Source organism: Colletotrichum navitas, assembly GCF_030913465.1.
Source record: "Colletotrichum navitas strain CBS 125086 chromosome Unknown LY79scaffold_111, whole genome shotgun sequence".
In the NCBI taxonomy this organism is placed as follows: domain Eukaryota; kingdom Fungi; phylum Ascomycota; class Sordariomycetes; order Glomerellales; family Glomerellaceae; genus Colletotrichum; species Colletotrichum navitas.
In genome coordinates this window covers 4,853-21,643 of record NW_026850657.1, presented here as the reverse complement: position 1 = coordinate 21,643, position 16,791 = coordinate 4,853, and the positions used below count along the sequence as shown (strand labels likewise).

Below are 16,791 nucleotides of genomic sequence, written 5' to 3'. Positions count from 1 at the left end.
TGTATTCCAGCCCTCACCAAATTAAAATGATAGCAGATAGAAGACTTGCTAAAATGCATGGGTTATTAGTCTTGGGAAACAGTTTTCCGTCTCACAATTTACCGATCTTTCTTGAAAGCAAAGAGAAGCTGACAAGTGGCCACGATGTGAAGGTGATCAATGAACCTGATTGGTATGTTAATATGGTAACAGTACGCCCCCCTACGAGTGGCGCCAGAATAGTAGTTGTTCTGGCCTCTGAAGAAATCTTGCGAGGCTGCAAGATACATATGAGAGCATCCCAATATCAAGATGAATACTTTCGAGTTCCCTAGCAAAAACCTAAACGCAGCAGGGTAGCTATATTTCTTTTCATCTTTATTTTCCTATTCTTTCAAATTATCTTTGATGTTTCCCTTACCTTCTTTTCTTTCAAAATGTTGGTGTGTGGAAGTACGGGCGGGTGGAGGGACGTCATGTGACCTCTCACCGCCCGTGGCAGAAAATCCTGCCTCTCACCTTCTCACCCCACCAGCCCACCTCACTCACCCCTGTTAGATTGAACGAGCAAGCAACAACCACCATGAATATCATCACTTTTGGTGCACCACCTGCAGCAAACGACGATATCCTCATAACCCACTGCATTGACTACTTTTGACCTTACATAAAATTAAATGGTACTTCTATTATGCATTAATTGTGCCTGTGTGAATTACGGTATCGCGCTTTATTGATTACGGGTACAGACATATTTGTAGGGGTATGATTAGCAGTTGTCTAGGTTACTAACTGCAACCTGCCGACCTACATATTAGCAAGCGGTCCAAGTGAAAGTCAGCTTGTTGTGCCTACTTAATTAAAAGCAGATACATAAAGTCAGGTTTTTTTTTTCTTCTCCTCCATCTTTTTGTTCTTCTTCACAATACTCTTATTCCCAACAAGGTACCCATACTTATTAAAAGAAATCCCTAGATGACTATGAATGACTGATGCTGAACTCTAGGGGCAGACTCGCTTACTTCAAGTTACTTCCACCATTTCTTCACAGGCACCAAAGTTCCAAACGGCGAATACAAGATGGCCACGTTCATTGCCATGACGCGCGAATCAGCGAGAAGAATTGACCGGACGCGCCTTCCAAACGACCCAGCAGGCAAGGATTTTGTCTGGCACTGGAATGAAAAGGATAAGATGTGGGAGGTAACGCGACGGTGCAAGCAGGAGGAGGTACAAGAGAACAGCAGAGAAGCATGCATGGCTAGTCAAGAAGGTGGAGATGCAGAAGTGAAGAAAGAGGTTCAGGTGGCTATGGATGATGCTCTTAAATGATTATCTACTTCCCCTGGATGCTTAAACAGCTTTGAATGTTTAATAATTCTTCTTTGCTCGCTGGCAACGGGAAAAGTAGGCTGTCCGTTGGTGGCGATGGTGATTGTGGTGACGATGAAGACTTTAATAGGGATGTCGCCCGGCAATGGGATTAATTTTGATGATTGATTGCGGACATGAGTCATCTAGTCATGGCGACAATGTTCTGGGATGTTAAGGGTGGCGATGGGAAGTGTGAATATTGATTGGGTATTTGCTGTGTAAGCTGGCCGAGCAGGAGAGGGTATTACGCAAGTCTATATTAGATGCTACACGAGTCGCGGTCTTGTCCTGTCTGAAGGCGTTGGGGAGTAATCGTCTTAGTTGGCATTGATAGCCTCGAGTTGTGGTGCGGGCCTGGGGAGACTAGAAGACAAAGAAAAAGGGGAAGAAGAGATAATAATAATAATTACTGCTTAAAATTGACCTGCCACTGCGTGCGCAACAAGCTAACAAAAGAGAAGAGCGGGCAAGGTAAGGAATTTTAACATCTTAATTAATTAGATTAAAGTAAAAGAAAGTAAGTAAGTTAGTAGTTACCTTGTCGTAAGGTGGAAGGTGCCCCTAGTAGTGTACTTGCTTTACTGCCTTCCTTGCATAGACTAACGGAGAGTCTAGGCCTGTGGAAGGATGGATCTAACACTTGTGTTAATATTGCCGTTGGGACGGACTGGGCTAGCTAGAGTTGGCGTTGTTTAGTAGACACAATATGCACAACCTATCAGTACAGATTTTTCTTTCTTTCTTCAGAATGCTTATGTTATTGCCTGCTCTTTTCCCCGGGCTAGACTTCCCTGGACCCAAGGTTCTAATAGTTCCCACAAGAATTACTGCCCTGAGAAAGATGACGTACGTAAGCATTCCAGGTAACCTCGAGGAGACATGCACTTGTCGGCACGTAGTACATGCATATGCATTGTACATAGATATTCTTATTGTGCAACAGCTTTATGCACCTAAACATTTTTGTACCTTGTGTTATTCTTACACTATCTGAGTACTATATACATTCTCACACTGCTATCCATAACACGACCTCGTTCTATTATCTCGACAATCACCAGCGCCATCTTGACGTGAGCGAAACGCCCATCCTCAGAGGTTCGAACAACTTCGACTCCCTTTCCTCCCCTGCGTTTTCGCTCCCTTACGCTAACCAGAATGCCGAAGCCCAGCAGCCCCCCGCCTCCCCTCCCCGACCCGCCTCCGCCTCGTTCATTGCCAGCGTCCGCAAGGCACCCCAAAAGCTCTCGGTTATGTATGCCACACATGGCACAAGCCACTTATCAGCTGCTGCTACGATAGGTACGGAACACACCTACACTCCCAGCCGACTTAAAACCTCCCCGTCGACGTTGCCCCATGCTGTTGTGCCTTGCCAAAGGGGACAACCGATACATTGATTGCTCCTTGGACCAGATGTCGTGGCTTTAGTAACACCCTCTACCGACCACGAAGCTGGCTGATTAACAACAACCATCCAGTCTACTGTTATTCTCTTGCTGCAAGAACCAGGCCGAAGCATCGCGCTGACGACTGCAACTATGACGAACTATCCTGCGGGATCTGACTTCATCTCCCCGCGGCGCCGCCAACGTCGAGGCAGAACCTCGAGCCGCACCAGCCTCGCGTCAGAATCTATAACGTCATTGCCGACGTCGTCACCCAGTATTACCAAGCGTCAGCTGCTGGCTCGCGAACCTGAAAGCTTATAGCATTGCAACATGGTCCAGTCCACAAACACATTCCCGTCCACCCTCGAAAACACCATCGTGTTTGAGCTGGTGGCCATGGCACGCAGCAGCGACTGCTTGCCTCATTCCGAGTCGACAGAAACGTACGCCCCTATTGTTTGCTTCTTTTCTCTCTCTTCTTTCCTCCGTTGAGATCAGTATGCTTACACCACACTCTTTCATTCACAGTACGTATGGAGTTCAATCCTTCTCCCCACCACTCGACTTGTTCCGCGCTGAAACGATTCTAGCCCATGTACTCGTCCCATACAATTCGTCTCTCATTTTGTCGCCCACGCCATCAATTGTGAACTCGACTTGAAGGGGATAGCTAATTGCCCCCGCCAAAGAAGACGTCGAGCGCGACGATTCCTGCCCCTCCCAGTGGCCCCGGATTCCAGCGCCACATTGTTCAGGGCATAACCCAGATAACTGTCGACGAAAGCCTGCCGAAGCCCTCCACTCGCTCCTCGCCCACCGTTGTCAGCAACCTCAAGCTTATGCCGGGCTTTGCTAAACACTAGGCGCACGGCTGGGTCGAGCTGAGAAGAGGGACCGAAGAAACCCGTGATATACAAGCCAAACCCACGTGTCATTGAGCACCAGGAGAAGATTGAGCAACTAGAACTGAAAGTCAGGAGGTTCTTGATGGATATAGTCGCTCTAAACCCCCATAAGTGGTCTAGTGCGGTTCACCCGATACATATGTAATATCACAGTACGTCAAACCCGATATAGGGCACCTCTGACCCATGCTAGATCTTGATAACTTAATACGGTATAGAATACCCGATAACGCAGAGCAATTCCCGAATCTGACTTCACTTTAACCATGGTTGCACACGCGAACGACCTTTGGGCGCCGGAACGTCGGCGGCAACCGGCGATAACGGTGCTGTTGAATAAGTCAAAAGGTTATAAGCTATATCTGATGACCTGCTCGGAGCCTATGCTAACAAGACGCAGACTAAAAGAAGAGAAGAAGAAGTGGTTGGCGCTGAAAAAATCGCGTACACAAGCCATTGACTGTTGCAATGAATCTAACCAGGCCAGCGTCCTGTTGTTCAGTGGCATGGCCCCAGGTGGGCTGGCATGACTTTTGTCCATAGCATTGTTATTGTAGACTATCCTTTCTATCTTCATCATGAGCAAACACATGCCCCTGCCACCGGCGGCTCTGGTCATGGCCCAGATGCGCAAAGTGGTGACACGCACATGCCGGGGTCATTCAATCCAATTCCAGACAGGGCAAACGCCCGTCGCCAAGGTACGGAGGGTAACACAAAGGACGTACCACCATCGACAGCCCCACAGACCCAAGCAGCACAAGCCAGCAACGACCATATCACAGCTCACGCCCACGCCCTAGGTGGGAGCGCTCATTCCAGGAGCGCAAAACATGTAATAGGGCATGGAGTACCTTGGTAACGCCTTGATAGGTGAGCCGTGGACGGCGGCCATCGACGTGCTTGCTATGACGCTGGTAATTAATGGTGGACAAGGCGGGCATGGTGGGTGGAATGACAACTGGTGGAACATTTAGAAGACAGCAGAAGTAATGGTGCAGGTTGAGATAGCATGCTCTAGCGCCATCTCTGAATGTCTCCTGTAAGTCGAATACACAGCCTTGTGTGTAAGTCAATAAGGTATCTCAGAGACGCGGTTGAGGTTGGCGACAGACTCGTGACGCAGGCGCAGGGAATGGTGAGGCGACGGCCATCTTAGGGGTCGATAAATGGCAACAACGACAACGACAGCAACAGCGGCGACCAGGAGCAGCTTTGTGTAGCCAGCCTGGGCATGGCTACACACCAGCTGCGCGGATGGCAAGCAGCAGCAGCAAGCGTCTGCGTCAGGGCAGCGGGCGCGCTTAACAAACTTGCGGCGCGACGCAACGATCTCGGGAGGGAGATGTGGCTTCACGAACGGCATTATGCTTTGGCTCTGCTGCTGCTGGATGACGTGAAGAAGGCTCAGGTAGCGGCGAGAGAGTCTGGGCCCCAGTGTTGACGATTGAAGGCGGAGATGGAGGATCTTGAAGCCGGGCGCAAGAGGATTGAAGGGGATCTCGAGAGGAGCGTGTCGGGGTTCCTTGATAATCTGCGAGACCCATTGAGGTAGGATATGAGGCAGGCGGACACTGTCTGTCGTTTGGATCTTGCTTGCTTAATCACTAAGAGCCTGATCAATAACTGCGTTAAAAATTGAAATATGCAATAAGAATTTCAAATATTCAATAACACCAGCCACAAGTACCACCTGAACTTAAATCATATTGCACTAGGCTTAAAACAGGAGGGTACATTATAATTATAGTTCTATCTTATAGAACCTTATATTATTATATATTAGCTATATACCTTAGTAAAAAGTAACTTTTTACTAGATAAATTATTACTAATTACCTATTTCCTTATATAAATTTTTAATATACTAAAAACTTAGGTTAAACTTATAATAATATTATTATATATTAATAATTATATTCTTAAAAACCTTTTATTACTATAATTAATTACTATAAATTACTTAAAGCTTTTATTATTATAAAATTTAAATATTTTACTATAGTAGCTATATTTAGTACTATTATAGTTAGATAATAAGCTAGTATAAATATAGATAATTAAGAGGTTATTAATAGTAGCTTAATAACTATATACTAAATTTACTAAAAGCTTTTTTTTTAGTTTAAACTACTATTTCTAATACCTCTTTTACTTTAGTAAATAGTAATTTTAAGTATTATTAAGATAGCTTATAAATAATATACCTTTATAGCTATCTTAATACCTCTTTATTAAGTAAAAAGTACTTATTTACCTATTTATATTATCTTATAGTAGTAACCTTAGATAATAGGCTATAAGCTACTTTTTTTAGATTAGTTAATTAACTATATCTTTAGTCTAGAATAAAGTTTTATTATACTTTATATAGCTTTATAAGGTATATATTATACCCTATAGAGAAGCTAAGGTCTTACTAGAAATAAAAGGTAATAAAAAGCTAAGTAAATACTTTACTAGTTATATTAAAGTAATTAATAGTATTCTTATTAATATATATATTTTTATTAGTAAATAAGAAAAGTAGTATAGTTAAAAAAGAATAGTCTTTTAAAATATCTTTACTACTGTTTATTTTAATAAAGGCTTTTTATTTATACTTACTAAAGCTAAAAAGTTAATTTATAACACTAGTTTATTTAATTTTATAAGTAGTAAGGGGTTTAAAGTCCCTTAAGGTTAGTATTTCTTAGGGAATACTAGGTTTAGTATATAAAAAGGTATTATTACTCTCTACTATAAGACTTAATATTATTTATAAGATTTTAAAGATATAAATAAACTACTAAAGATAGCCTAAGAGCTATATAATCTATAGTATAGTTATCTTTAAATAATTATTAAGTAAGTATTTAGTTAGTTAAAATAAAAATAAAAAATAATTAACTACTTAGCCCTAGAGTATAGCTTAAAGGTATAAGTCTAAATTATATATATAGTTATAAGGCTTTATAACTTTCTAATATATTATATAGAAAAAAAAAAGCCTAGTCTTAGTATAAAAGACCTACTTACTATAAAAATACTTAGTAAAAAGGCTAATAAATAGTACTTAAATTAAAGTATAGTATAAATTTAAAAAAAGATAGCTAAAGTAATATAAGAATAGTAAGAAGTATAATAAAAATAGAAATTACTATAACTAATTACTATAATTTATCTTTAGCCTTTTTAAATATCCTTAGCTATCTCTTTAATAAAATCAAAGTTATAAGCTTATATAGCTTTATAGGCTATACTAAAGACCTTTTTCTAAGAGGCTAAGTATACCTTAATAAGTAGCTAAAGCTAAAGATAAAGAAGTAAAAGCTTCTATAAAGGCTTAAAAGCCTTTATTATTATATAACTAAATCCTATAGTTACCTTTAAGTTAAGATTAACTTTATCCTATAGCTTAGCTAATCCTAGAAAAATCTTTTCTTAAAAAAAGAAACTAAGAGAGCCCTAGACCTAGATATATAAGTTAGTATTATATTATAATAATTAATTATAGTAATTACTTCTTTAACTAGCTACTTAATAGTTAGCTTAAAGTCTTAAGTAAAGTAGTATTTTTAAATAAAGTAAAAAAAACCTTTACTTTATTAGCCTATAGTAAGGTAGTACTAAAAGGTAAATTACTTAAGAAAATTAGTAAAATATTAAGTAAAGCTTAGACTTTTATTTACTTCTTCTTTTAATAGATATAAAAAATAGCTCTTAGAAGCTTATAATCTTAAGAAGTAGTAGGCTTCTAAAATTTAGTAAAAACTAACTAAAGAAAAGACTTCTCTTTAGTAAAGATATTTACTATAGCTAGTAGACTTTAACTAGGCTAAATAAAGCCTTCTTTAGAAGTAATATTAAAGTAAATAAAAGGCTAAACCTTTAGGTAATAGACTTTAGTAAAAAGCTAGTCTAAAGCTATATACTAGTAGTTAGTTATATAGTAGTACTTTTAGTAAATAAGGTCTTAGTTTTATTAGTAATTTATAATAATTAATTATAGTAATTACTTACTTTTTTATACTTAACTATAAGTACTTATATTTTTTACTAAATATTAATACTCTTAATAGAAAAAAAACTAACCTTAAAGTTATAATAATCTTTTAGGTTAACTAGCTTTTTTTTTATATTCTTTTTAAGGCTAAGAAAAAGAACCTTCTCTTAGTTACTATTACTATTATTTTCTTAAATAACTTAATTATCTTTATTAACCTAAATAAAAGTCTAGCTCCTAGAAAAAGACTAATAAAGACTAAGTCTTATTATAACTATTCTTAGATAGTTACCCTTTAATTACCTATTTTTATAGTTAAAGATAAGTATAAATAAATAAAAAAAAAATTACTTATATAATAGTAGTAATATTATTAATTACCTTAGCCTTTATATTAGCCTTAACTAAAGCTATACTATTAATATAGGCTTAGGACTTCTTAAGGGTAACTAGCTTATAATTCTTCTAGGTAGTAAATAACTTTTTAGCCTTCTTAAGCTCTTTTATTTCCTTTATTATTCCCTTAATATACTTATAAGCCTTTTTAGTATATATATTCTTAAAATAGCTATTATTAGCCTTATGTTTTATACTAGTACTAGAGCCTAAAGGGTAGCCTAGAGAGATATTAGTTAGGTTACTATAATTAATTACTATAAATAGACCTTATAAAGGCTAAGAGAAAGATATTCTTAGTAGAAAATAAGTAACTAAAGAAAGTTAGAATTTTTTTTTAATAAATAAGTAAAATAGTTCTTACTTATAAAATAAAGTAATTATTATTACTATTATTATTATTATTATTATTATTATTATTATTAAAAAAAAAGTAAAATTAAAAAAAAATAATTAAAAATAAATAAAAAAGAAAAGTAAAGTAGCTATAAATTACTTTATTTTTAGTACCTTTTTAAACTATAATTTTAACTTACTTTACTTATTTTAGTTTACTTATTTATATTTTCTTTTTTTTTATTTCTTTTTTATTATAATAATAATAATAATAGTAAGTTATTACTTTTTCTTATTTACTTTATTTTTTAAATAATTACTAATAAATATTTAGACTATAAAAATTAGTTAAATTTTCTATAAGTGTAGAAGTATAAAAAAGTTATTAGCTTTAAAAGCCCTAGTTAAAAACACCTAGCTTAAAAGGCTACACTAAAAAAGGTAGTACCTAAAAAGACTATACTTAAAAAGGCTACTTAGAAGGACAGTAATAAAAAGGCTATAGTAGCCCTAAAGACAAGGTATTAGAAGGTAGATAGTAAGTATTTAATTACTATAAGTAATTACTATAATACTAATTTACTTATAGCTATTACTCTTTATAAAATCTAGAAGTACTAGAAAATAACTAATCTTTTAATAATAAAAGTACTTTTTTAATATTTTTATAAAGAGATTATATTTAAAGTTTTTTAATAAAATAACCTTTACTTTTAAAAGGCTACTATTTTTATACTATAAGAGGCTACTAAGACTTATTTTATAGCTATATTTAAAAGTAAGTAATTACTATAATTAATTATTATAATAATCTTTTTACTAATCTTTATTTTTATAGCTATTTAGTTAGCTACTATTTATACTAAGAGAATTACTATTATAAAGAAGGATATTAATATTATTAAGTCTATTTTTCTAGCTATAAAGCTAATAAGTAAAGACTAGTACTATTTTTAACCTTCTCTAAAGTTATTTTTCTTACTTAGGTAAAAAATAAATTACTAAAGTACTAGTAAAAGAAAAAAAAAAACTAGCCTAACTATTATTTAAAAGGCTACCCTTAAGAAGTACTACTAAGACCTAGCTAAAAAAAAAAAAAGTAAAAAAGCTAAGAATAATAATAATAATAAGGCTAGTAAGTAAAGTAATATAGTAGTAGCTAACTAGTAAAGGATTACTATAGAGGATTACTATAAAGGATTACTATAAATATAAAAATATTTTATTACTATTATTACTTAACTACTTACTTATAAACTTCTATATAATATACCTTCTTTAACTTATTACTTAATAGTAAATTTTAATACCTAGCTTATAAAACTACTAGCTTTTTTTTCTTTATTACTAATTAATTTATAACTAGTAAATAAATATTATAATTAAGATCTTTCTTAAACTTTACTAAGTTAATTATTACTTTTTTTACTTTAGCTTCTTTCTATAATAGTTAATTTTTTTTTTTACTTTTATTATAGCTTTAACTTTAGTACCTTTTTCTTACTACTAAAGTATTTATACTTAAGCTCTTATATAGACTTACTAATATAAGTGTTAGCCTTAGTAATAGTAAGCTTCTTTTTTAAACTACTATTACTAATGTATATATATAGTAAGTAGCGTATTATAGTAAGTAGCACACATCTACCTACCTTTCTATCTTTTTAATAACTTAATTTAACTAGATTATACAAAATTAATTAAAAATATATATTACCTTATTCTTTATTAGTATTCTAAACTACCTTATAGGTTTATACGTTATATCTAGTCTTTCTATAATTGCTATATTGTTGTGCAAGTGGTTTACTACTCTCTATATAACCCCCCTTTTAGGATATTTCCTTACCTTTAGCTTTAATAATGTCTTTTTCTCCTTGTAGTGCCTTTACTTTAGCTATATTAAGTAATTCTCTAAGATATAGTTAGGTCTTTTTAGCCCTCTAGTGCTTACTAAGTACCTTTATCTCTATATAAAGTTAATAGTTCTCTACCTTAATAATAGTAAGTTAATATACTAACTTACTAATACCTTTTAACTATAAGTTAATTACCTTATATATTAGTGTTAGTAAACTTTTTTAATAGTCCTTAATCTTTTTTTTTAATAAAGTAAAGCTTTATATACTTTTAATTACTGTTATTAGTGTCTTTAGGTCTTATAAGCCTAAGCTAGTTAGATATAAGTTAACTAGTGTTAGTGTCTTTAGCTTAAAATCTAGGCAAAAAATAATAACTTTAGGATTAAAAGGTATAAGACTAGCCTATTAAAAACCTACTTATATATTTATTTCTCCTATTAAAGTAAAGAATACTACTTTAAAGGCAAAAAAGAAGTTATCCTTAGTAATATATATAATTTATATCTATATTATTTTCTTAATTTCTTTACTATATAAGTGCTTTAAAGGGCTAAAATAGCTAATATTAAAAGGCTAAAGCTTATATAATAAATAAGGAGGTATATATAAAGTAATAATACTTTCTTCTTTATAGTAGTTATTAAATTTAGTTAATTTATAGCTATTATAGCTATCTAGGATTAAAAGGTAATAAGTACCCTTTATATAAGACTTTATATACTAATTAAAGTGCTTTAGCTAATCTAGGCTAATTTTATTTATAGTTTATCTATTTTTACTTAGGTAAATATACTATATAGCTAGAAATTTACTATTAAAGTACTATAACAGAAGGTAATATTTACCTTTTATAATAATATACAAAGGTATTACTTAGCTATCTATATATATACCCTAAATAATAGAAACCTATTTATAATTACTAGGCTACTTTATATAAGGCCTTCTATATTAGTTAAAAGTTATAATAACCTTTATATACAATAGTATTTCTATTAAGAACCTAGTCTTATTAAAATTATAGATATTATAATCCTATATCTTATACTTTATAATTATATTTTATATAAGTATAAACTAGCCTTATATAATTATAAAATCCTTAGCTAAGGCCCTCTAATAGTTAATTTAATATTAAAATTATATTTTTAATTAAGGTTATTATTATATAAAGTTCTTTACCTATTAGGGTCTAATATATGTCCTATTATATATATTAAGAAGTTAATTAGCTATATCTTATATATCTTCTTGTTGTAGAGGAAATCCTTAATTAATTAGGTTAATAACCCTTTTAAGAATTACCTCCTCTTTAGATATAGTTATCTTTATTAATTTTAAATATATCTTAGCTTATATAACTTTTCTAGTGTGTTAATAATAGAGTGTAGTTTTAGGCATATTATAGATAGAGGCTACCTTTTATACAGATAGATTTTAGTCTTTTTAGATAGCTATAATTACAAAGATAATTTAGCTTTCTTAAGAAAAGGATTCTATTGTTGTACATAGAGAAAGGTTAATGTAAGGATAGAGCTAGTAGAAATAAGGTAGATGTGTACTACTTACTATAATGTGCCACTTACTATATATATACGTTAATAAAAATATACTATTACTACTTTTCTTTATTAGTTTACTATATTCTTAAAAATATAAAGGTACTAAAATATAATATTAATAACTATAATAGTCTATAAGGTAATTAACTTTACTATATATTATTATTATTATTATTATCTTCTTTACTCTTAAAGTTAAATACCTAGCTATATATAGCCTTATTAACTAATAGTATATAGTCTTCTTTTTTAGTACTTATACCTTATATCTCTTAATATAGATATAGTAGGCCTAAGCCTTTTATAAAAACCTAGTTATACTTAGGGTAATAAATTAAGAAGTTCTCTTTTACTTTATTACTATAAGAGACTTTATTATACTCTTTATTAAATAAATTACTTAACTTATAAGTAATAAAGGCCTAAATATTAAACCTTTTTTTTAGTATTATACTTATTTTTTAACTATTTACTAGTTATAGAACTAGTAAACTAACTCTTTATATTAATTTATACTATAAGGTTTTTAAAGACTAGCTTTTATATAGTAGCTTTCTTAGTATTAAGATTTTTATTATAGTATAGGCTAAGAAGCTACTTTATAAAGTAGTAGGTAAGGTCTAAAGTCTATATAGTATAAGAGTATATTAGTGTTTAACTAGAAGGCTTTTTAGAAAATTTAGAAAATAGTAATATACTTCTTAAAGATAAGCTATCTTTATTATTATCTTTTAAGTTATTATTAACTTTACTACTAGAATTATAGACTTTAATAATATCTTTAGTAACCTTTTTATTAGGCTAATACTTCTTTACTAGCTTTTTTATAGACTAATATAGTAGGTCCTTTTATTTCTAGGTAATAAAGACTAAAGTAATAAGTTAAATAATAATAAAGCTCTCTAAATTAATAAAAAGCCTTTTTTAGTTTTATTATTTACTTATTTTAAGTATATAAGTAATAATTATAGTAATTATTTATAGTAATTTAGTAAAAAGTAGTAATACTAAAATAAATAAGAGAAATTAAATCTTATTTACTTTATAAAAGGGGAAAATAGTAAAGATAATATACTATATAGAGATAACTATAGTATATTACCTAATTTAAACCTTGAAATCACAGGAAACTCTACTTTATTTTAACCTAAGGTATCTTTTTATTATAGTACACCTGTTAACGCAGTTCTAACGCAGTTGTTGATCACGGCCTAAGTTAGCAAGGACGAAACAGCCACCCACCTTCCTTGCAAGGGGAGGATGTGTCAATATTTTGCCACAACCCCACAGAGAGGATGTGTCAGTTTTCGGCCTAGCCACCACTGGCCACACTGCCACAACTGCCACAGTACAGCTGTCAGCAGCTGCAAGCTACGTGTCAACCTCCACCACACCACCTCCGTCAAAACTCAACTTTTTGTCCGTACACGCAGCAACACGCACTTTGCTGAAGGCGACAACATCAGAGACACCGACCTGGGGGAAACAACCCCTATCAAGGCTGCCACACAGCAACTTCAAACCTTCTCATTTGGAACATTCACCACTATATTCAGCACTGACCCCTCGGCACTCGGCACCCACCTGCCCCTGAAACACTGCCCTGCCCTGAGCACTGCTGACCTCATGGAAAGCACTGGCCCAAACAGTACAGACTGTCAAGGTGGGGCGGGGCACCTGGTCGGACCCGCGGGGTAAATGTCGGGTGCATTTCGGATATATGGGTTTACGTGCATTCGCCTTAGGTAGGTACTCCCAAGTGAACGCTACACCTGAAGGCAACGCCTCACCAAAAACCCGGCCACTCTTCTGGACCTAACTTCACCACCGCCCTATTGTAACTACAACAATTTCCTATCAATAACCTCTTTTTCATAGGGCGCTTTTGGTTTCGCCTCTCGGAAACGAGTTTCCTCAGAGCATCCGACAATTGCCTTTCTAACCCGCTGGCCGTCGCTCCGATCGGTCGGCTCATTGCGAATGCTTCCTTCGTGCGAGCCCAAGCGCCCGGATCGTTGTCTGTTCGATGTTTTCCGCATTGCTGTTTCGGCTTCTGATTCTTGGGCCACAGCCTGCTTCGACGCAAGCAAGGTATCTGTATACGTAGCTGCCTAGGTAGGTGGGTAGGTACTCACATTAGGAGGAGGATTCCAGGCCGTCAAATCCATGTGCCTGACGTGCCCACGCCCACTTTATATTATTCAAGAACGTGGCAGCCAATGGCTTGCTCAGACTTTCTTAGTAGATCGCTCCGACTTCCTAGGCCTAAGAGTCCAAGGTCATGGTGCGTTGATCTTGCAATTAAGACGTCGCCAACTCTAAGCTCCAGGAGCTCTCTCAGTGCAACCTCAGACGTAATTTCCTTCATAATGCTTAGCTCCTAGTTTTAAAGTTAGTTATTCCTTACACTACTATAATACTACACCTTATAAATATTAATATACTCCTAAAATTATAAATACTAGTTATTAAGGGTCTACTTATTAATATACTAGCTAATACTAGCTTTTATTATTATAATTATACTACTAGTTTTTAGTATTATACTAAAAAGAATACTACTAAAATTAGTTCTTAACTAATTAATATTAATATTAACTAGCTTCTTAATACATATTATAAGCAGCTTGTGTGTATTACCTAGAGCCTGCTTAAGAGTATAAGAATAAATTTTCTAATTGTTTTCCTCCTCTTTAACTATTCTATTAACCTTAGGCTCTTTACCCACCTAGACTGACTCCATATCTTTAAGTTCTAATTCACTACAGTCTACACAGCTTTCTCTCCTGCGTACCTGTCCTTCTACATGGACTTAATGAGGGTAATATTGAAGAGACCAGGACACTCTTTGTTCTTGCGGTAGTAGGCCTCAACGTTAAAGCAGTTAGAGGACACCTATAGATTCTGGCCCAAGCGCTTGTTCATTAAACGCCCTAGAAGCTAGATATAAATAAGATGTTACTACAAAGGCAGCAGCCTAAGTGTTTACCTTATTAGCTAGTTATTAGGCAGAAGTTAGTATTCTTGTTAATTTAAACAGATAACGCTTATATTTTAACACTAACTAGTAACTATCTTTTACTTACAACAAGAGCTAAATAGTAAATAGTATTAGGTATCTGTATTTTATTATATACCTATCTAGATTATTTAATATATCTGTCTATATTATAGCCTTTTTAACTTATTATAGCTATTTTATCTTTATCTTCTTAATTAGTACTCTTGCTCTAGAAGATTATTTAGCTTTTTACTTATTAACTAACTTGTTTAGTATATAGCTTAGTGCTATTTAATCTTATTATAATAAGACTTCCTATAGATTAAGCTCTAGAGGTATAATAAGGAGAAGGTTTAGGTTTTATAATTAGATTACTAGATCCTTGCTCCTAATGTCTCTATCTTAATAAGTATAAAGTTAATATAGAAAGAGAGTAAGCTATATATTTATTATTATAAGAGAAGAGACTAATAAAGTTAATTAAGTATAATAAAAGGTTAAATATTCTTAGGGATAGTCTTATAGTGTTAAAGAAAGAAATAATAGGTAATAAAGTCTAGGATAAAGATAAATAGTGTCTATTATCTAGGATAAGGTTAAGAGATAAGTAATAAGGTATATATATAAGGCACCTAAATTAAGTATATACCTATTAAGAGCTAATAGTAATCCTAGGATATTAGATAAGTAAGTAGTATATAGTAATACTTATTAAAGTAGGCTTACCTTAGTGTAAAGGTTATTAGCTATTATTAAATTTAATTATCTTAGGGTCTACTTACTAGAGGGTTTCTATAGGTTATTACTTAAGTTTTTTTTTAATAGGGTATTTTAGGTTATAGGTTATATAGTAGGTATAGGCTTTAATACTTTAGTTAGTAACCTAAGGGCAACATTAATAATATATACTACTAGATTTACTTATAGTTATACCTATAGCTTAGGCTAACCTAGTAGTCTTTTCTTATGTTTTTATTTTAGTGTTTATTATCTTTACTATTAACTTTTATAATATTATAGAATTCTTAGCCTCTATTATAAGGAGTTCTTTAAGGAGGACTAAGGTTACTAAAGTGTATATTATAGTTAATACTACTACTACCTCCTTAGTAACATCTACTTTACTTTATAAAGGTATCTAGGTTAGTATTACTATTACTTAACGTAATAAGGCTAAATAGTTATTTAGTAATAAAGTAAGTTAGTAAAAGAAGTAGGTAGAGGGAATATAGGTATTTATATTAGGTAGTAAGTTATATACTATATTACTAATAGATAGTATATACTTAGTGCTATTATATCTTATTATATACTTAATCTTTGCCTTTTCTTCTCTTATTCTACCCTATTACACTAGCTCTATTAGTGTACTATTATTCTGTTCTATTACTACTTAAAATAGTAGACTAGTGTATTAACTAAGTCTTAGTAATACTACTTATTCTTAGCTTGCTGCTTCTTCTTTTTCCCTTCTCTATTGTCTAGTACTGTCTCCCTTAGCCTCTAGTAAATTCTATTAGTTATAGCTATAGACAGCATAATCTAATAGTTAAGCCTACTTATCTAGTTAATAGTCAGAAAGGCATATAGGTAGGCAGTAAGCAGAAGGGCATAACTGTAATGTACAAAGAAGACAGCCTGCTCTAGATGCACTGCGTTATATCTCTAGCCATTGTGCTCTATATATGTTGTTAGAATTGCTTAGAGTTCATTAGGGCTGGGGCTATGGCTGTGGCGGCGGCGGTAGCTCTGGCTTTAAGGGCTACCCCAATGGAGGAGGAATCCGTGACAGTAGCGTTAAAAGACATCAGATGTGTTTATGTGTGTGTTTATGTGTGCTAGGAGGTAGTTAATAGTGTTAATGTCTATATTGCGTTAAAGTCATCTAAAGTCTATATCACTGGTCTCCTGGCTTTTTCTAAGTAAGTAGTTACACCTTTAAGTTATTATTTCCTCTGCTACTAGCACTGCTAATCACTCTTCTTAGGCAGCTGCTATGC

The 16,791-nt window shown here is 33.2% G+C and overlaps 3 protein-coding genes across 3 annotated transcripts; 2 read left to right on the top strand and 1 right to left on the bottom strand.

The window, feature by feature from the left end:
- Positions 1–1,059: 1,059 nt before the first annotated feature.
- LY79DRAFT_584230 (uncharacterized protein) lies at positions 1,060–2,816 on the top strand (the record flags this gene model as incomplete). The annotated part of the gene is made up of 5 exons (XM_060560385.1): positions 1,060–1,182; positions 1,855–1,870; positions 2,139–2,203; positions 2,277–2,655; positions 2,785–2,816. The coding sequence occupies 5 exons, from the start codon at positions 1,060–1,062 to the stop codon at positions 2,814–2,816; spliced, it is 615 nt and encodes a 204-aa protein (XP_060408307.1).
- Positions 2,817–4,175: 1,359 nt separating this feature from the next.
- Positions 4,176–9,212, top strand: LY79DRAFT_584229 (uncharacterized protein; the record flags this gene model as incomplete). The annotated part of the gene is made up of 11 exons (XM_060560384.1): positions 4,176–4,452; positions 4,523–4,566; positions 4,627–4,691; positions 6,024–6,032; positions 6,053–6,081; positions 6,308–6,330; positions 6,560–6,566; positions 7,241–7,264; positions 8,062–8,079; positions 9,133–9,144; positions 9,205–9,212. 11 exons carry the CDS (start codon positions 4,176–4,178, stop codon positions 9,210–9,212), a joined length of 516 nt encoding a protein of 171 aa, XP_060408306.1.
- A 3,929-nt stretch (positions 9,213–13,141) lies between these two features.
- LY79DRAFT_570381 (uncharacterized protein) lies at positions 13,142–14,237 on the bottom strand. The gene has a single exon (XM_060559145.1). It carries the CDS (start codon positions 13,827–13,829, stop codon positions 13,632–13,634), a length of 198 nt encoding a protein of 65 aa, XP_060408305.1. The 5' UTR covers positions 13,830–14,237; the 3' UTR covers positions 13,142–13,631.
- Between the last annotated feature and the right edge of the window lie 2,554 nt (positions 14,238–16,791).

Bases quoted from the DNA above. Each gene is read 5' to 3' on its own strand.
- LY79DRAFT_570381 (XM_060559145.1), bottom strand. From the start codon at position 13,829: ATGCGGAAAACATCGAACAGACAACGATCCGGGCGCTTGGGCTCGCAC.